The following is a 20,572-nucleotide window of genomic DNA, read 5'->3' as shown; positions in this document are numbered from 1 at the left end:
TAAGATGCTAATATGATTTCTCTGTGAGATGTGGAGATTTATTTTTTTGTGACATCTATGCTATGATCTTAAATTTGAAGTCTTAGATGTTTGAGATAATAACAAATGTAAAGAGTAAAATAACAGATTTACAGATTTACAAAAACACAAGAAAAATAAAAACTGTTCCAGAAAAATAAAAATTGAACCTTAACAAACAATAACATTCTAAATTTAACCACATGCACTGTTCTAAAGCCGCAACACAATTCAAAAGTTCATATCCTCCATCTCCATTTCATCCCAACCAACCTCCATTCTCCGTATTTCAAAAGAAGATAAGAAAACAAAAGTGTGAAAAAGATAATTATTTATAAAAAATAGGAATATGATTTTAAACAATAAAATTATACTGTCATTGCTATATAGATTTCAAGCCTTCTGCAATTTTAGATATTTTCATTAATGGATCAGTAGAACTGCCTGAAGTTGACGCGCTTGGCCTATTAAAATTGTTTGCAATTATTTCTTCAACCAATGTATTTTCTGTTGCCCTGAAAATTTGAATTAATAATTAAAGCAAAATATTGAAATAAGAAGAAATACATGTTAGATATATATGATAATATCAATTCTGCTACATACAAGCCGAACTGCGTACCAATTGTGTACCGAAAGATGACATGGCATGTAATAGGGGCATTTATGTAATTATAAGAACTAAGAAAAGAAAAGCAATTAAACAAAGAAAAATTGAACTATTCTTCCGTCTCCCTCGATCGAAAGCAGAACTATTCATGTCTCCCTCCGAAATCAAAAGCTGCTTCCTTCCATCTCTCCAAATCTCCTATGAAGAATCAACCAACCGAAAAGTGATGCACATGGTCAAGTAATAAGGTTTTGTACATTGAGCTACAAGAACATCTTTATTTATTTATTTTTTCTGCTTTCGCCACTAAAATTTCTAAGAATGAAAAAGGTGAACATCTGAATGTTAAAAAAAAAAAAAAAGCATGCTTTAGTGTTAAAATCCCCGTAAGAAGAGGTTAAATATCAACCATGAGGAGTGAAAAAGAGAGTAGCTTTTGCTCTAAATGAGTCACCCACTTCTAGGATTAATTAGGATTATGCTTCTTTTTTTTTTCTATTTTTCTGATGAATGCACTACTTTACTCTTTGTTCTTGCTTTTGAGGGAATATTAGATTCCATGCTATTCAAATCTAATTAAAGTAATTAGTGTTTCCTGACAGAGATATAGAACAAATAATCACAAAAATATTTCACATTAACAAACTTAAGTAAAAAATAAAATAAAAAAGATTTCCGCCACGCACCTAGGGAATGTATATAGTTGGAGGTGATTTCTTTGCCCCTCTTTTCAAATCTCTCTTCATGCAGTTTTCCCATTGGAGTGACAGTAGTGAGAGCTACGTGTAAAACTTCAAATAATTGGAGTGAGGAAAACTATATGTCTTGGTGGCTTTGGACCCACTTTGGTCTTACAATGAGGGAAGATCTACAAGAAAAGAACCCTTTAAGTGATAACAAATAGGTATACGTGATATTTCTAATTGGCTCAGTTTCTTGTCTATGAGTGCAATCACACATAAATAATTAAGTCTAAAAGTTTGAATGAGTGGTTTCAATTATGGCTGCTTTTGGATTCAAGGCTTAGCTTGGAACTTCATGAAAATTCAATTTTGGAGAATTTCATACTTCAAGAAAATCATCTAAAGCAAAACTTTTATTAGTTGTGCAATTCTATCTATGTTTAGCATTTCTAGAATTTAGAATATCCACTTGTTATGAACTTAGTTTGAGATTTTTTAGAAGTTTCAAATATTTGAAGTTCTTCTTTGCATTGCTTGGATTTGGAATTCCAAGTATGTTAAAAATCAGTAAATGCAACAAATTTGGTTGTATGATTGTGTAGTTCCTTTGATATAACTTGTTTTTATTTGGTAACTTGTTCTTCATGATTAATGTTGGAAGGCTTCGCTGCAACTTCTATGCTTTTAAGCTTTGTCTTGTCCATTTAGTGATCGTATTGGATTAATTTTTAATTTACACTCTTATTCTTGTACAGGACATTCAAGCACTGATCAACAAAATTAATAAGTCTGTAGTGGCTCCTCTTCCAACAAAGTATTCTGATGGAGAAAGGGAAAGAGCACGCATCTCCTATCACACCTCCTATCACACCTCCTACCACAAATCTATCACCAAATCCATCAAATCAGATGATACCAAGACCATTTTATACATATTTGTCAACACCTCCTAGCAGAGATCCATCTATCAATCCTGCAACTCAGGTATTATGAATATAAAAAATTTAGAACAGGCCAGCCAATATATTTAATTTTGATTTTGATCTATCTTCAAATCTTTAGTTTGAATTGGTGTATATATACAGATATGAATTAATTGGAAAAACAACACGTGCAGGAATTCTTTGTGAGACAACAAATTAATTTAGTGAATAAGAAAAAGACGAAGCTGGATGTCAAAATATTTCCTTTTTTTTTGTTGGTAGCTAGGGAAGGTCTTTTAAAACACAAATCACCCTGTAATTACTATCTTCATCCTAATCATGATAGACCCTAAAAGCAGCCTATAAAGAAATAACATGTTTATAGATTGAGCTAATTAGTAATTTTCTAAATAGTGAATAGTTGTATGAAATTAGTAATTCCCTGACATAAAAAGCAGCCTCTACTTATATTCTATATTTATATATATATATATATATATATATGAAAGTAGTAGTGGTAGGTACTGCTTATAATATATATGGATGATCTTTGAGAGAATCTTAGCTAATGAAATAGATTGTTAATTTTATTTTATTATAATTAATTATTACCTATATATCATGTTTTTTAAGGATCGATCGCGTGCATTAGGTGATTGAATTAATGTATATATAATCTATTTTATATTAATGTCTATATTTATTATTACATCTTTGGTTAATTGTCATTATTGATCTATATGTTAGGTGATACCAATGCCTTTTTATCCGGATTTCTCAAGCTATATGCATGAGGGCCATGCACCAATGCCACATGCTTGGTTCCCACCATTCTTACCTCGTCCTAATGCCAATCCATCTCCATGGACTTGTCAGGTGATGAGTTAAATTTTGAAGTAGCGTGTGTATTTTTGAAAATGCTTAAATTGATTCAAAATATTGTTGTAAATTGAATGTAAATCTTATGTAGGGATTGCAGTCATCAGCCCCCTCTGCGATTGGTTTAAACTCTGCAAGCTCAAGCCATATGGAAGAAATTCAGGAGCCCACACCTGACTCGAGGGAGGTTAAAACTTTGTCTATGCCCTCTGAATCCAAAGATTACAATGAAGAAGGGACACAAATTAACGTGCATACTGAGGAGCCAAAGTTGGGGATGGTGTTTAAATCTGAAGAAGATTTAATTTCTTACTATAAAAGCTATGGGAAATAATGCGGCTTTGGAATAATGACACAAAGGAGCCATAGGTTTGAGGATGGGAGGCTCAGATATATCACATTGGGTTGTGCTCGTGGCGGGAAGGCACGGAATCGGACCACAAATGTAGCTCGACCACGTCCGACATCAAAGACAGGTTGTAGTGCAAGGATAAATGCTACATTTTTTGAAGGGGTGTTGAAGTTATTGACTGTTCACAATACCCACAATCACGGACTAAGTCCACAAAAGTCGAGGTTCTTTCGCTGCAATAGAGAAGTGAGTTTGTCTGTTAAGAGAATGTTAGATACAAATGATCAGGTTGGTATCAGAATGAACAAGAGCTTTGCCGCTCTTGTGCAAGAAGCAGGCGGGTTTGAGAACTTGCCATTCAATGAAAAAGACTGTCGTAACTACATTGACAAGGCACGCCACCTTCGACTTGGGAAAGGTGGCGCTGGAGCCCTCCATGAGTATTTTGCTAGGATGCAATACAAAAATAATGGATTCTTTTCACTAATGGATATGGATGATGATGGGAGGTTGAAAAATGTCTTTTGGGCAGATTCACGAAGTAGGGCATCATATAAATATTTTGATGATGTTGTCACGTTCGACACTACATATCTGACAAATAGGTATGGGATGCCGTTTGCACCGTTTGTTGGTGTAAACCACCATGGACAGTCAATCCTTTTGGGGGCAGGATTGATTTCTAATGAAGATACAGAAACATTCACATGGTTGTTTCAGAGTTGGTTGAACTGTATGGATGGTGAAGCTCCAAAGGCTATTATCACAGATCAAGATAGAGCCATGAAAAATGCGATTGCGCTTGTCTTTCCGAACCACACCGATTTTGCTTATGGCACATACTGAAGAAATTACCTGAAAAACTCAGTTCACATGGTGCATACAAAGATGGGTTGAAAAGTCAAATTCTTAAGTGTGTGTATGACTCTCAAACAATAGAGGAGTTTGAGAGTTGTTGGGAAGTGATGATTACAACATACAACTTGCAGGAGAATGCTTGGTTGCAGAGTTTATATACTGAGCGTACCTATTGGGCACCAGTATTCCTGAAAGAAATATTTTGGGCTGGAATGAGCACAACCCAACGAAGCGAGAGCATGAATGCTTTCTTTGACGGGTACGTTCATGCTAGGACAAACTTAAAAGAGTTTGTTGATCAATTCGATAATGCGTTGAGAAAGAAGATTGAGAATGAAAATGCAGCAGACTTCCACTCATTCAACGTCACAATTCCTGCCGTCTCTATTTCTCCACTTGAGAAGATATTTCAAGCCACATATACGAACTCTAAATTTAGAGAAGTTCAAAAAGAAGTAGTGGGAATGCTTGGTGTTCTTCCAACTCTACACCGAAAAGCTGGTATAATTGCAACGTACCATGTAGAAGATGAAATAGAAGTTGATGATTTCATCAAGGAGGTGACTCAAACGGTGTACTTTAATGAGGCCGAAGTTGATGTGAAGTGTCAATGCTCACTGTTCGAAATGAGAGGGATATTGTGTAGACATGCATTAGCTATTATGAGAGTTAACAAAGTAAAAAATGTGCCAGAAAAGTATATATTAGATCGATGGAGAAAAGACATTAAAAGGACATACACTCTCATACGCAGTACTTATGACTCAGTTGATGCAAGGCCAGAAGTGAGCAGATATTCCTGTATTTTGAAGGTATGCAGTCAATCTTATTTTCACGTATATTTTTTTGTTAGTGGTTTGTTGCATAGTTGGATTGTTCATTCCTATTTTGTTTTGAACTTAACAAAAAAAAAAAATTGAATAGGTATGCTATGACGTTGCCACAAATGCAGCGTCATGTGATGAGCATGCTGATGATATGATAGATAAGTTACATGCAATGAACATCGTCTACCGCACCAAGAAGTCACCCCAACGACCCTTGGAACATGTTGCAGATACAGTTGTTGATGCAAGTACAGCTGGGAGTTCAAAGAAAGTCCTAAGTCCCCTTGTAGTTAGAGGCAAAGGAAGACCACCATGCCTCAGGAAAAAATCAATGATTGAGAGAGTCAAACCCACGGTGAAGAAGACTACTCAGAAGGGAAAACGTAAACAGGTAAACTTAGTGTTCCATTATGAAAATTTGATATTTTTATCTTGTGTATTTGTTTCTTGGACATAATCTGGTTTTTTTATTGATTTGTAGCCACATGGAAGAGATATCGATAGGGTTGACACATGCAGGAATTTATTTGGGCAAACAATTGTTGGGACTCAAGAGAGTGTTGTCATTCAGGCGTCTTAGGATTCTATTGTTTTACTTTTTATTCTTATTTTTTGCAATGTTTGGTAATATGATTCTGACTTTTTTATTTTTTTATCTATTGCTAGCCTCCTCAAAACACTACCGAATTGTTGGACTTTAGTGAAACCCAACTTGGGGATGGGAGACAACCAAAACTTCATAAAGCTCTAGATGGGACTCAAGATCGTGGACACGTGCAGGACTGAAGATGTATTTAGGGACTTTCATTTATAATTAATTTCGTTGGTAGAATGTTACATGTATATGCAATGGAATCTTGTATATAATGAAGTTATATTTTGTTAAAGTGAAATTAGGGACACTAATGAAGTTATATTTTGTTAAAGTGTATTCAGGGACTTGAAGTTATGCTACTGAGTTGTGTAATTTTTCATGTAATTTGTGAATGGTTGCTTGATTTCTTCACAAAAATTTGCTTTGTTCACAGCTTTGTAGACTCCACTACCTTTGATCAGGACAGTGCTTACATATTCAATACTGTAATATGTTGCTTGATGGGGAGCACCTTACACTAAGTAATGAGCTTAATTGCATTGCTCTCTGTGGTATTGACTTGTTACTCTTGTGTGAAGGTTTTGGACATGACTGGCCTGAAGCTTTCAGCACTGAGTCAGATAAAGGTATAACTTGCCTTTGTTGAAGTTTTATATTTTCTCTTCCCTGTTTTTTCAGCCTGTTGGAAGGTATGCCCAACGTTATTGATCATTATGATTATGCATTCAAGTTTACTATTTCACCTGTGTTTCTCCATCTATCTAATTAACACTTTTGCAGGTTCGCTAAAGTGTTAAAGATTGAAGATAACTGAAGTTATGCAAATGAATTCCTTGCCTGATTTGCTCTGATATGAAAAAATACTCAGATACCCTTTCGCTTCATTGTAGCTATTAGAGAAGAAATGTGGCCGTGCGGGTTCCACCATAATATTTGTACAATGTTAGTGAATGTAATAGTAGTTACTTGCATTTTCCGTACATGAATTCAAGGGAATGCTAATGTGATGTAACTTGACAAGTTGGCTGAGTTGAAGTTATATTTTGTTAAATTGTATTCAGGGACTTGAAGTTATGCTACTGAGTTGTGTAATTTTTCATGTAATTTGTGAATGGTTGCTTGATTTCATTTTGCCAACCAATGAAATTATATTTTTTTTTAAATGAAATCAGGGACTTGAAGTTATGCTACTGAGTTGTAGAATTTTGCTTGGATTTGTGAATAGTTGCTTGGTTAAAATGAAATCAGGGACTTGAAATTATATGCTTGGTGAATAGCTTATTTTTGCCAACGAATTTGCCATGATCTGTCTACTAATGTCTACTGATGTACTAGGACAATATCTGGTATCAACCTGTTTAAAGTACTTTCATGGGAACAAATAATCTTAGGAAACACTTCCCAGCTTCATACATAGATAAGTTATATACAAGAACATTGATGCGCATGCATCGTTTACATCTCAATTTCTCAACTAGTTGCTTAAGGTTATACACAACAAAGGCCACAAAAGTATATACAAAGTTCCCTCTAGTAATATGGTTTCATTGTTTACAGACGCAATACAATGAAATTAATATAAAAATAATCCAACATACACGAAGTAGTGTGCGTTCACGCCGGATGTCTGCTTGTTGTCTTTGAATATCAAGTTGGTCATTGTGAATTCCCAACTTATACTTTACAATCTCTTCATCTCTTCTTCGAAACTCTTCCTCATTTCTTAACAACTCATCGTCTATCTTGAAGAGTTTTGTTTCTCTTTTCTCACTGTAATTTGCCCATTTGAAATAGTTGCAGTGTGGTAATACCTAATTATAAAGAAATAAACGTAAAATATCAAACTTTTGTAGAAACTCAAATGCACGTCAAAGTTATACTAAAAAATTTCTACCTCTGTATTGTAGTTTGGACATCCAAAAAATGATCGGCCCGGATTTTTTGGCGTATTCGATGTTCTAAGTTTTGCGAGCTTCCCACAAGTGCACATTGGGTTGTTCGTCGAAATCCATGAAGAAACTAAGGATGACATCCTAATGAAGACAATGTCAACAAATCAACCAAAGAATACAAAAACTTTGCACATTACCAAAACTTTGCATGTCACAAGCAAAACTTTGCAAGTTACCAAAACTTTGCACATTACCAAAACTTTGCATATCACAAGCAAAACTTTGCAAGTTACCAAAACTTTGCACATTACAAAAACTTTGCACATTACCAAAACTTTGTGCAAAACTTTGAATAATAGCTCAATTCTATATTACCAAAACTTTGCAAGTTACCAATCTGCATGCACACGACAAAACAGTCACTCTCACAAGCAAAATAATTGAGACAATCAAGTAGACAAGATATAATGAAAGGAGCTCAACTTGATAGCTGCACTTTATATATAATATCTTAATTAGAATCACAATAACAGTGAGCAATCCAGGATGAAACAGAGTACAGCCATTGGATCAAAGAAAAGAAAATATGCTTGTCCTCCATGTACAAGCAAATCACAAGCATCAACATGTTTACTCTTACCATTTAGATTGTCATCTCATGGCATAATATATGCTGCAGTTAAACCCACAAAGAAAAGAATACCATTCCTATTTAAGATGAGACATATCTTCAAATTTTTGGTTTTCTTTTCTAAGTTTTACTTTTATAATTTCTTTTTGATAAAAACATTATAACATGGTGATAAACATTCTGTTGGTGGAAAGAAAAGAATTTGGAAGTATTTGTGAATTTCTGTCCAGGAACAGTTTGGTGGGGGGCTTCCGGGCTTGGCCTAATAGGGTTGAAAACTTGAAACATGTGGAAGAAAGGGGCATGATCATATGGGTGAATTTCTGTCGGGATTTTGGACTGTTAAGCACACAACTCTCTCTCTCTCTCTCTCTGTGGCGCCCCCAATCCCCCTTATATAAATACACAGGGATCGAGACGCCAGGATGGTGACAACACGGTCACACATCCCAACGAAGTGCCAGTGTGTGTACATGCAACAGTGTACAAATATAATAACGCAGCGGATAGTCAACTAAGTACCAGAATTTAAATACAAATATTTAACACAATTTATCTTTAAAAAAATTATACAGTCATCCCAAATATAATACAAAGGTAAATACAGTAATTGATAAAAACATAGCTCACTGAACAGGAGCAATCCCGGATCACTCCTCCACCGGAGCCAAACTAAGGCTCGTCATCATCGACTGCATCAAAATCTGCGATACCATGAAATGGTACCACAGGTAAGTATAAACCAAACAACTCTCGGGATAAAAATACATTAATGCAACCAACAAAATAACAAAATACCTTTAGCCATAAAATATCATTTTTTTCCCAGAAAAATGATTATTTCTAACACACGCCAAAAATCCCATTTGGCCCAAAATATCCGTAACACATTTTCCCATAAAATGATCCACACAAACAATCCATTTATCGGACACTGTAGGCGGGAATCGCAGGCGGGACTCTACCACCGTCCCTGCTTACCACCATCCCTACCGCGTGCACCGTAGGCGGGAATCACAGGCGGGACACAACCACCATCCCTGCTTACCACCATCCCTAACGCGTGCACCGTAGGCGGGAATCACAGGCGGGACTCTACCACCATCCCTACAGTTCCTTTACACACAATAAATACTTAACAAAGCACTGTAGGCGGGAATCACAGGCGGGACACAACCACCATCCCTGCTTACCACCATCCCTACAGTCTCTTTTCCTTTTACTCACATGAAAATCCAAATCCAATAAATACATAAACATGTATGCAATACACGAAAACCCAGTTTTCTTTACAAACATGATCATGCATGCAATATACGATGTACGTGAACAAGTCATAACCAACAACCACAATTCACAATGCAAACAAACACAACTCCGTCCACAGTCCATCCGACCCCCGAAAACTCCTCGGACTCAGTCCGGCAAAACAACCCAATTCACAGATAATATGCGTTAGTGCAAAAATATATTTAAATCACGAAAGTTCTTTAAGGAAAATACTTACAGTGCAATATAATAATTTCCGGAGGATCTCGAAGTTGCAAGTGGTGATTTCTGAGCAACACCACAGTGTAAAATACACTGTGGCCGCGGGTCACAATAACCAACTTTTCAACGAGGACAAACGAAGACCCAAGATTGATAGGGTAGGGCCTAGGGAGGTCGGTGAAGCCAATGGTGGCGGTGGTTTGCCGTGGGTGGCGGCGGAATGGGCGGTAGAAGACCAAAATGCCCAAATCGGAAATGTAGTCGGTGGAGCTTCACCGGTGACGGATCGGAGGTGGGGTTGGGTCCAATGGGTTGCCAAGAGATCGGGGATGAAGTGGTATGAAGATGGTGGCCAATGGTGGTGCGACGGCGGCGCAACGGCGGAAGGAGTGCCGCGGCTTCGAAGAGCTACTGGTGGTTAACGGCGGCACGGATGGAGGTGAGATTGGTGGGGTGAGGTCGCCGGCGGCTGGGGAAGCTAACGGGCTGGGCGGTGAGGGCCACCGCCGGCTCACGGCGGCGCTGGCGTGAAGGTGGGCCGCGGCTTCGTGGGGGGCGTGTGGGCTACCGGCGGCGAGGTAGGGGCTGAGGTTTGGGAGGTGAGGTCGCCGGAGGGAGGGGGAGCTGGTCGGCTGGGCGGTGTCGCGCACGGCGGCGCGACGGCGGCGCTGGGAGGAGACGAAGGAAACGGGCGGAGGAGAGGAGAGAGAGAGCTCGCGCGGGAAGGAGAGGAAAATAAGGAAGAAAAGAAAAGAAAGAAAAGAAAAAGGAAGGAAAGAAAAAATGGAGGAAAAGAAATGAGGTCCAATCCTCATAACTTGGGTCACAAAAAAGATCCAACGGAGACGATTTTAAAACCACAAGTTAAATAAAATAATTTAAACGTAATGGTAAAGTCAAATTGAAATAATTAAATCCCACGGTAATTAATTTAAATATTAAAAGTAATTTAAATGCATAACAATAAATAAATATTTAGAAAGCACATAAAATTAATTTTCACCAAATTAAAATCATAGAAATAAACTTACTAAAAATCCAACCAATTTTAAAATAAGAGGATAAATTTTTGAACAATCAAAAATAATCCTTCAGTAAAAATACACTGAAATACGGGGTGTTACACTCTCTCTCTCTCACACACACACACACACACAGAGTCAGAAAGGGGCATGATCATATGGGTGTTCCACATAAATGCACGACTCATCTGTAGGCTTTCTATTTCTATCTATCAACCCCAACTTTTAAAATCTTTTAAAGCCTTACAAATAAAAAAGAGGCAACTCAGCAATCAATCTCAAATAAATCCAAGGCATCTAAGAGTACTCCACTCATGCAATATGTAACATTTTCCCCTGAATTTTATTACCTGAGTACTCAAATAAATCCAAGGCATCTGAGAGTACTCCACTCACGCAATTTGCAACATTTTCCCCTGAATTTTATTACCTGAGTACTCAAATAAATCCAAGGCATCTGAGAGTACTCTCAAATAAACTAAAAACAAGAATTCAGAATTAATATAAAATGCTCAATAAACCAACCAGCCTACCAACAACATTTTTTTTTCATATCTTTTTCCCCTAAATTTTATTACCTGAGAACTTCGAGGCTTAGGTTTCAGTTGCTTAATTCTTACCATTTTTTATTTATAGAGAATGTAAAAACCTAAATTCAAAACCTAAATTCAGAACCACAAAATAAAAATATATGCACAATAGAAAATTAATCAACTGCATTAATCTGTTATAGAGAGAGAGAGAGAGAACTGATGGCCGCAGCTGTGTTCGTGGGGAAGAGGCGCAACAAAGGCACGCGGAGAATATTAGGGCTCGGACCAAAAATGGGGGTTAAACCAGAGAAGAGATTAGGCACGAAAAATGGGAGCTTTCGACGGCTTGAAGAGAGAAGAGAACGGACGGCCTGGAGAAGAGAAGCAGATTGCGGTGCATCGGGGCTCAAACCAGAGAAGAGAGAAGGGCGCTTCGGGGCTCCAACCAGAGAAGAAGAAGGTGCATGTAGCTCAAAATTCAATCTCGTCTTCCTTCCTTCAGCCCAAACGGTTCGTTTGCTCTAAAACGCATCGTTTCACTAACAACGAAGAGACATGCCTGTAGCTCAAAATTCAATCCCGCCCAATTCCTTCAGCCCAAACGAATCGTTTCATTAAACTTATCTAAGCCACGTTGGATAGGTGCGCAATCGCCTGCGCAGATCGCTTGCAACTAGAGTTTTCCTGATAATATATTGAGAGATTTTAGAATTATTTGTAATAAGATGTAATGTTCAATTTCTTTTTTAATTTTTTGCTTACATTTTTCAACCCATCAGTGCTCATGTATAAAGAAGAACCCCCAGACTAAAACGACGACATTTTCAGGCGAAGGAACCCTAACTCTACCAACAGCATTATAAATACATTCTTAATGAAATGGGCAGTGTATTTGGCCTCCACATTTTTCTTCCCTTCGTTTCTTTCCCCTCTCTCCAACCAAACCCTAATTTCATCCTCACGGCTCATAACCTTCGAAACCTAATTTTTTTTTTCTCTTCTTTTCGTCTCTCTCTCCTCCTCCTTCCTCCTCTCCTCCATCGAAGTCCCTTCTATTTGTCAAAATTGTCTCTTTCTCTCTTCCCTTTGTTGCTCACCGTCATTTCCCTTTCTCACCACTATTAGTCACTGCAACAGATATAGCCGTTGCCTTAGTTACCGACAACGCCGAGAAAATCTAGGGTAAATTTTCTCTTCTATATCTCTCTCTCTCTCTCTCTCTCTCTCTCTATATATATATATATATATATATATATATATCACTCTGTCGGATTGTCTCTTCGCTCCTTTCTGATCTCCCTCACTCATGTTCCCGCTTTTGACTTAGGTTTTGTTCCTCCTCTATTTATTTCGTTAATCTGTAGGTTTTTTTCTATTAAGCGGTTTTATTTATTTCTCTCTTTTTTTTTCTTTTTTTTTTTTTCTATTTGGTTTGTGTTTTGTACAGAAGTCGAAATTTGATTTAAATTCCTTTTGAAGTTGGTTTCTTGATTTTTTTTCCTTACGTTTTCATTAATCTGTAGGTGTTTTTTTGTAAATAGTTTTTTTTTTTCATTTTGTTTGTGTTTTTGTATATGCAGATCGGAATTGATGTATTTTTTTTAGTTGGGCTATCTCTGAAATTTTGTCTATATATCTGATCAAATATTTGTATATTTGAAGACATTGTGTTGAGATCTAAATGGTGGATTTTTTTTTTTTTATTTCCCTACAGATCTAGAAATCTTCAGATCAGAGCCAATGTTTATTGCTTACTCATATATTTTTTTATATTAAATCTTTTTCAAGTCTATTGTACTACGCATTTATTTATTTTTTTACATGGGATTTTTTTATTTATATGCATGTGTATGTACTATTTCATGGAAGCATTGGAAAATTCATATTTAAGTTTAATATGGAAGCATAGAGAGGTCCATATTCCATGAAACCATGTAGACAACTTTCTCTGTTTGTTGTATGTTTTTCTGTAGATGTACTTTTTTTTTGTAAGGGGTTTTATTTTGTTTGAAGAGGATGTGTTCTAATCTGCGATGTTCATTTGTCTATAAATCTAAACAAATCTTCACATGTTTTGACTTTGTTTTGTTTCTTTTCTCTTCTTTTGTGAATCTATACATTAATGAATTGATGTTAGTTTCTGTTGGTTATTTTTCGTTAGAACATATATTCAGATGCTTATTTTTTGTTTCCGTTTGATCTTTGTTTTGTTTAGTTTTTCATCTATTGTGAATCTGTACATAAATGAATATATGTTCGTTTCTGTTTTTATTTTTTTCCCTACACATCTCTGCACATCTTCATATATCAGATTTGTTCTTAAGTAAGAGCATCTTTCTCAGTCATATTTTTTTTCTATATTTTTGTCTGCTCTGCTACAAATACTATGCGCATCTGTTTATTTAGATTTCTTTCTATTATGTTAGGAATTTACTTTGTATAATATTGTTTGTTTTTCAGATGCACATATTTATTTCTATTTAGTTCTCTACACAGCTTCAAATACTATGTGCATCTATTTATTTTTTTTCCACTCTAAATTTTTTCTAACATGTATGAGGGTGTCTTATTTGATGAATGCATAGAAATTATTGGAGGCAACAAATTCGGAAATACCAAAGCCATAAATTTTTAACAGAAGCATACCTAATTCATTCCGAAACCCACAAATGAAAGAGTAGAGTCGACGGAATTTAGAACTCCGAAGGCAACAATTAGATTTTTGTGATTTTATTAGATTGCAAATAGCAGAAAAGATAAAACATCACAATTGCTTTTATATTGAAGCAAAAGCGGCGAAAACGGTGTAAAAAAATTACGTAGATAATCTGATGGCAGTTGCTTAAGCAGTGGGGAAATTTAACAAATAAAAAATTGATAACAAGCGGTTTAATCGGTAGACAACACCAAAAAAAAAAAGGAAGAAAGAAATCAGAAACGATAAAGAAATGTAAAGAAATTGAGAATATGATAAAGATGATGAAAAAAGAAGCGGCCGAAGCAGTGATAAGATGGAGAGAAAAGAAATCGAGAAAGCGGTAGAGAATGGTAGAACAAAAATTGAGAAAAAAAGAGCGGTTGAAATGGTAGAAAAGATAGAAACAGGATCAGATTCTGATAAATGTAAAAATGAATATTATTCTTATACAAAGAAGCAGGCAGAGGAAGTGATAAAGAAATGTAAAAAAAGATATGAGAATCTGATAAGAGAAGAACAGTGGAGGCGGTGGGAAACGCTTAAGATGGAAAAAAAATGAAATCAAGAAGGTGGTGGGACGAAAAAAAAATCTTGAATCTGATAAGATGAAAAAAATGAAATCATGAAGGCAGTCGAAAACAGGAGAAGAAAAATTTAGAAATTTGATAAAATGAAAACACAGGAATTCGAGAAGAAAAAAATAAGGACAACATCATAAATTGACTAAGAATGGCAAGGACATAAATAGCAAACAAATACCAATTCAGGGGCAAAAATGGAGAAAAAGGTATCAGGGGCAGAAATAGCAAAGAAGTACCAATTGAAGGACAAAAATGGAAAAACAGTTATTCAATAGCCCGCTTATTGTATAAAACCAAGGGCAAAAATGGAAAAAAAATAGATTGACAAAAATCGTCGACCTTGGCGCTTATCTCTGTGTGTGTCCAAGTCATGTTACCCTATGCACAAGACCATTTCGCTATATATGAGCTCCATATATATAATTAACATATATCCCACCAAGTACTGGATGGTTTAATTACGATCACCACACGAAACACATATATTTTAGAGTCATGCTACACAGAAGCCCCACACTCTAACACACCACTTAAAAATATGTGATTTTACTCTTTTACCCTCATATTTCATGTAAAAGAGTTTTTTCAATAAACAAAATATACAAGATTTCATGTAAAGTCTTTGGACCCAAACCTGCTACAATCAATTTTTTTACTGCACAAGCTTGAGATTTCATGTAAGACATTCAACACTAACTGAACATTATCGTGCAAAATGAGACAACAAGTTAATCTGCCAATTGCAAACAAATTTATTGACCCATCCAGTACGTCTCCACAACGCACGACCAGAACAAATCCTCCACCGGAAGCCCTGCCAGGCAGCACCATGAGAAACCAAAACTGAGCAATGCCCTAAACACTGTGAGCCTTTCCTCCATAGACGAGCAACCGGCGACAAACTGCAGCAACCATAATGCCGTAAGACATGCTCCACCGTGTTCTCTGTTTCAGGAAGTCAATAACAGAGCAAATTATCTTGGCCCTCAGCAAGTAATTAACCAAAACAACATCTAAGAGATTTAAAACACATTAATGTAATCACACGTCTCCATATGGACAAATATGCAGAAAACAAAACCACATTATTTTTCCAAAAAATACACTTTTAATTACTCACCCCAAAAATCTCATTTTGGCCCAATCATAACTATTATCTTATTATGCATGCATCATGGTCTCCCCTATGAACCGTCCGCATACCCTGGCTCTCATCGTCACACCACGGGTAACATCCTTGCATGAGACTTCGTAACGAGCGATGCCCAATTCCGTGCCCAGCACGTACATGGCCAAGCATCTTCTAACCTCACCAGCCAAAAGGTCACGAAATCGGTATGAGAGCATTACCGTCTCGTCCATTCCCGTCGTTTCCCTGCGACAACTCATGGGACGTCACGTTAGTCTGTTATGCTGCCGAGTGACCAGAGGAGCTCTACTGAGATAATGCCCCATCTCGGCTTGGGGTCGTGATATACACGCACCCACATAATCAATCTCAATTTTCAAAACAGACAACGTGACTTCATATCACAATTTATTTAAGACGATAAATGTGCATGACAACAATTATTGGATGACATATTAAATATCTCATTTACATAAAATCTCAATCATTTACAAATATACAGTTTCACAACTACACGCACAATCCCATCCTCCAAGTCCGGCTCAAGGCCCAACATCAACACCAATTGCAATTAAAACCCAACACTTCAACGGCTCAGGGCTGAATTCCAACAAACCAACAGTTTATCAATAAAAGCCAATAACGCTATTTTAAAATTCATGAATTTGCGTCGAAAAATTACATACATAAGTTGAAAAATTTCTGGAAGATCGCGCGAAATGAGGTGCTGCCAAAGGTGGCAGCAACAGTGATTCAAGGGCAAAACAGCAACAGTTTTGGTGAGTTTTCTCTCAAGGGAATTTCGAGCTAGGAAAAAGGATGGAAAACTCAACTCACGGCAAGTACCAAAAATTCAACAAGAAACTGAGTGAAATTTCACAACTTTAGAACAGACAGAGCACGACAAAACTCCTCAAGCTCTCGGATTAACAACCAAAATTCTCAGAACAACACATTAAACACTTAGAGATGAAAAATGCTTATACGAGTTTGAGAGAGGAAGAGGAACTAAGAGGATTTAATAGAGGAACCGTGGCCTATTTATAGGCCATGTATGGCGGTTGGAGGGGTTGTGTGTCACATGGGTAGAAAAGCACAAAACAACAGTGTAAGTCGTGGAAGAGATGCGTGGCTGTGGGGGTCGCGTGGTGAAGTGATGGCTTGACAACAGTTGGGGGTAGACGTTGCCGAACGACATGGGGGCAATCATGGGAGCTCAAGGTGGAAGGGGGTGGCCACGTGGAGCAGTAGCTGGATAGCGAGTCCTCGGAGCCACAACTGAGCGACATGGAGCTGCCATGGAAAGGTGGTGGTAGTAACGACACCAGGTGGAACAAGAAGTTGCTAGAAAATGGTAGAAGAAGAAAAGAAGAAGAGCAGTGTGGTGCCAAGAGGAAAACGATGGAGCCCTAAGTTCCAATCCAAAACGGTGCCATTTTTGACAAACAAGGGGCTGGGTTCAAATAAAACGCACGGGCTGGGCCCTGCACACGGATTGGGACAAAACACAACACACACACGGGCTGGATCAAATTTAAACACACACACGGCCCAAACAACACACACAGAGACCAAAAAAAATAAAACATTGCTAATTAAAAAGTCCAAACCGAAAATACACCAAAATAAATTAACATATCATAAATAAAATAAAATAACACATTAAATAAATAAAAAGGAAATTAAAACCTATGAAAACTAGGGATCTCACACCCTTAGCCAACTTCAGCCGCGCCACCACGGCTCATCTAGCCTAGCCCCGTCACGCCTTGCCCCTACCACGAGAAGGGTCTTGCCGTCTTGCAGCGTCGGTCTGAGGAGAGAGAGGGAAGGTCTTGCAGCGTGATTTGGGATGGAGGAGAGGGATGGGTCTTGTAGCGGGATAAACAAAAAGTTGGCAAAAAATAAAACGCAACATTTTGTTTTTTGCCAACTCAGTATCCATTTACACCGCGCTTGAGGCAGGCAACTGTCTTAAGCATTTTTCTTTCAAAAAAGAATTGAAAATCGTAGATAGCTACTGTAGCAGTAAAAAAAATTGGCCCAACGTGTGTTCACTGTTCACATCTAAAAGCCTTAAAATTCTAATTCTAAAACGGAGTGTGAGTCTCCATGGCCCAGCCCTGTTGGGTTGGGCATGAGAAGTTAAAGTAATTGTTGAGTCGATGGGCCCATATTCCTCAAACGAGTAACATATATGTGACTCACCCAAATCTGATCCACTAATATAAGCAAGCAGCATAACTTGTCTTTTAAACAAACTTTCAAATGTCTAGCTCTAGCTCGTTTAGAGTTAGCTTTGGAGCAAGACCCGTACAATAAGTTTGGTGATTTATTTTTCCTTTTATTTTGGTTTTACCAGTAACAAACTTTCAAGTTTCAGTAGTTCGTTGAAACGTTCGCTTGGGAGAAAAATAATAAATCATTTTGGAAGGACAGATGTGTACGTGACAGCCATGCATAATATCAAATTAGGATAGTCTTTTGAAACATAGGACATAGCCTTTCAAAACATGGTACATAGTCTTTTTAAACATAGTAACGCGATCAACGTACGATTTCTTTCAACAACAGTAATAGAATGTCGTCGACGGAATATATACCCCAAAATTGTTCAGCAAAATAGTATCTCACCATAAATGCTTATTAAAGGCGGAAATTCGTCGAACCTCCGTATAGATCACATCATTGTCCTTTTTCTCTTTTTATTTCCAATAATAAACAAAAGCTCATCATTTCTACACAATATATAATTTTTTTAATTATTTTTCTTATTAAATATGTAATATATAAATAATAAATAGAAGAATTTAATTAGATCAAGAAAAAAAAATTAAAAAAAATAAAAATAAAAATAGACATTCTTAAAAGATGCTTAGTTATAATCAATTATTTCTTAGGAAAATAATTATTTTTTATCAAAATAAATTTGTTTTTATTGTAAATAGTCATTTTCATCATATATATATATATATATATATATATAATTAACTCATCTGATCGATATTTTTCTTTGTAATGAGATGTAAGCAGCAAACTCAAACAAGAAAGAAGAAAAAGGACACGCCCATCTATAAAGATCAGACACCTTCCCAAACATTTGGGAAAAAAAAAAAGATCAGAACCCTCCCCCAACAAACTAGGATTACTGTTTTGTCTCGCAACAAGAAACATCACGTACGAGGAAAAAAAACACACTAGTCTTGAGATGGGCAGAAGTCCTCGAATCAGTTCGGAGGATGGACTAACCAAAGGAGCATGGTCTGCTCTGGAAGACGAAATCCTCGTAGATTATGTCGAAACCCATGGAGAAGGAAAATGGAGTAACCTTGCCAAACAAACAGGTACTACTTGAGAAATCGATCCTAAAATTCCATGCATGAGTTATTTCAAGTTCCAAGAATTAACCCACGGACATATTATATATGCATGTGTACTTTTGATGGATGTCTGGTGCAGGGCTCAAGAGATGTGGAAAGAGTTGCAGACTTCGTTGGATGAATTATCTTAGACCAGGCATAAAGAGAGGGAACATTTCAGAAGATGAAGAAGAACTAATCATTAGGCTGCACAAGCTCTTAGGCAACAGGTACTACTACTTTTGTCCTTAATAGATTATACTTCGTAATTATAATCAGAATTATATTTCTGATAAATATTTATAGGGCAGTAGCGCTGCACTCATCGGTGATATTTCTTCCGTGGGAATATCATTTCCCATATTTATATCAATCCAACACTACTACTGATCCAGCATTATTACGCAATATTTGCAGATGGTCTCTGATTGCAGGGAGGCTACCAGGAAGAACAGACAACGAAATCAAGAATTACTGGAACTCCTATATAGCCAAGAAGGCCAGAGATCAGTTCCCATCAACAAGGTCTGTTGAGATTACTGACAAAAAGCCAGACATTAGGGTTGATCTTCAGGGTGGGGCGGCGCTGTCCTGTGGTGTCGGTCCGCAGCTGCAGCAAGTGAAGGAAGACGTCATTCAATTAAATCCAGACATGAAGAACGCGGCATTAACAGGACCTTTCTCCGGAGCCGGCTTAACCAAACCCAAGCTAGAACCATCAAAATCAAGAGCCGGGCCGCTGTCATCAACGTCCGGGGAAATAGAAATCACGCCGACAAACTTCATTATGGACTTTAGTTCGGAGGAATTTTGCAACGTGCTTGATTCCGATTTCGCGAAGCGCAGTGACGTTAATATAAACGAGCTGAAAAACGCGATCGAAGGCGATAGCGGCGGCACTCTTCTTAATCCTCCATTATCGCAAGAAATTACGGGAACAATTAATGGCGGCTTTGGTAGTAGTAGCAGTACTGCTGAAGGCGACCAACCTGATAATAATTATAATATGGTTTCTTCTGCAGATTTATTCCAGCCATTGTTTCTAGATTCAAATGATGGCTGGCAGCTTGGGGATGATATAGACATTTTGTTCTCCGACTGGCTAAAGTTGCTTACACCTAAATTTTGAGTTTTTGCAAGCTAATAGCGTACTCGTCCTAAATAATTATGTTTGGCATTTAAAGGTGCTAGATTTGCACAACTTCTTATATATTGTTTTGATAAGATAGGATGGAAAAAGTGATTTGCAAGCGCAGCTCTCTCCAGATGAGTAAGTTGCCATTTCGATAGTGAGTTGGGATGAGATGAATTGAGATGAAAATTGAAAATTGAATAAAATATTATTAGAATATTATTTTGTAATATTATTATTATTTTAAGATTTAAAAAAGTTGAATTGTTTATTATATTTTTGGTGAAATTTTAAAAAAGTTGTAATAATGAGATAAAATGAAACACTTTTACTATCCAAACGGAGCCTCTCCCCCCTCT

General features: G+C 37.0%; 3 protein-coding genes and 1 long non-coding RNA gene across 4 annotated transcripts; 3 read left to right on the top strand and 1 right to left on the bottom strand.

Annotated features, from left to right (window-relative positions):
- Positions 1-3,462: 3,462 nt before the first annotated feature.
- Positions 3,463-4,311, top strand: LOC121262700 (protein FAR-RED IMPAIRED RESPONSE 1-like). The gene has a single exon (XM_041165287.1). The coding sequence runs from the start codon at positions 3,463-3,465 to the stop codon at positions 4,309-4,311; it is 849 nt and encodes a 282-aa protein (XP_041021221.1).
- A 119-nt stretch (positions 4,312-4,430) lies between these two features.
- LOC121262699 (protein FAR-RED IMPAIRED RESPONSE 1-like) lies at positions 4,431-6,559 on the top strand. The gene is made up of 6 exons (XM_041165286.1): positions 4,431-5,135; positions 5,248-5,541; positions 5,632-5,721; positions 6,324-6,371; positions 6,424-6,434; positions 6,526-6,559. Exons 1-6 carry the CDS (start codon positions 4,431-4,433, stop codon positions 6,557-6,559), a joined length of 1,182 nt encoding a protein of 393 aa, XP_041021220.1.
- A 592-nt stretch (positions 6,560-7,151) lies between these two features.
- On the bottom strand, positions 7,152-11,669 carry LOC121263272. The gene is made up of 3 exons (XR_005940232.1): positions 11,638-11,669; positions 7,640-7,778; positions 7,152-7,556 (listed from the first exon to the last, which is right to left on the bottom strand). It is a non-coding gene; the product is annotated as an uncharacterized LOC121263272 (long non-coding RNA).
- Positions 11,670-18,839: 7,170 nt separating this feature from the next.
- On the top strand, positions 18,840-20,225 carry LOC121262322 (trichome differentiation protein GL1-like). Its single transcript, XM_041164758.1, has 3 exons — positions 18,840-19,066; positions 19,182-19,311; positions 19,499-20,225. The coding sequence occupies exons 1-3, from the start codon at positions 18,931-18,933 to the stop codon at positions 20,208-20,210; spliced, it is 978 nt and encodes a 325-aa protein (XP_041020692.1). The 5' UTR covers positions 18,840-18,930; the 3' UTR covers positions 20,211-20,225.
- The last annotated feature ends 347 nt before the right edge of the window (positions 20,226-20,572 follow it).

Source organism: Juglans microcarpa x Juglans regia, chromosome 4S (genome assembly GCF_004785595.1).
Source record: "Juglans microcarpa x Juglans regia isolate MS1-56 chromosome 4S, Jm3101_v1.0, whole genome shotgun sequence".
Taxonomy (NCBI): domain Eukaryota; kingdom Viridiplantae; phylum Streptophyta; class Magnoliopsida; order Fagales; family Juglandaceae; genus Juglans; species Juglans microcarpa x Juglans regia.
The sequence above is the reverse complement of the archived record's forward strand: the minus strand, read 5'-3'. Positions and strand labels throughout refer to the sequence as shown.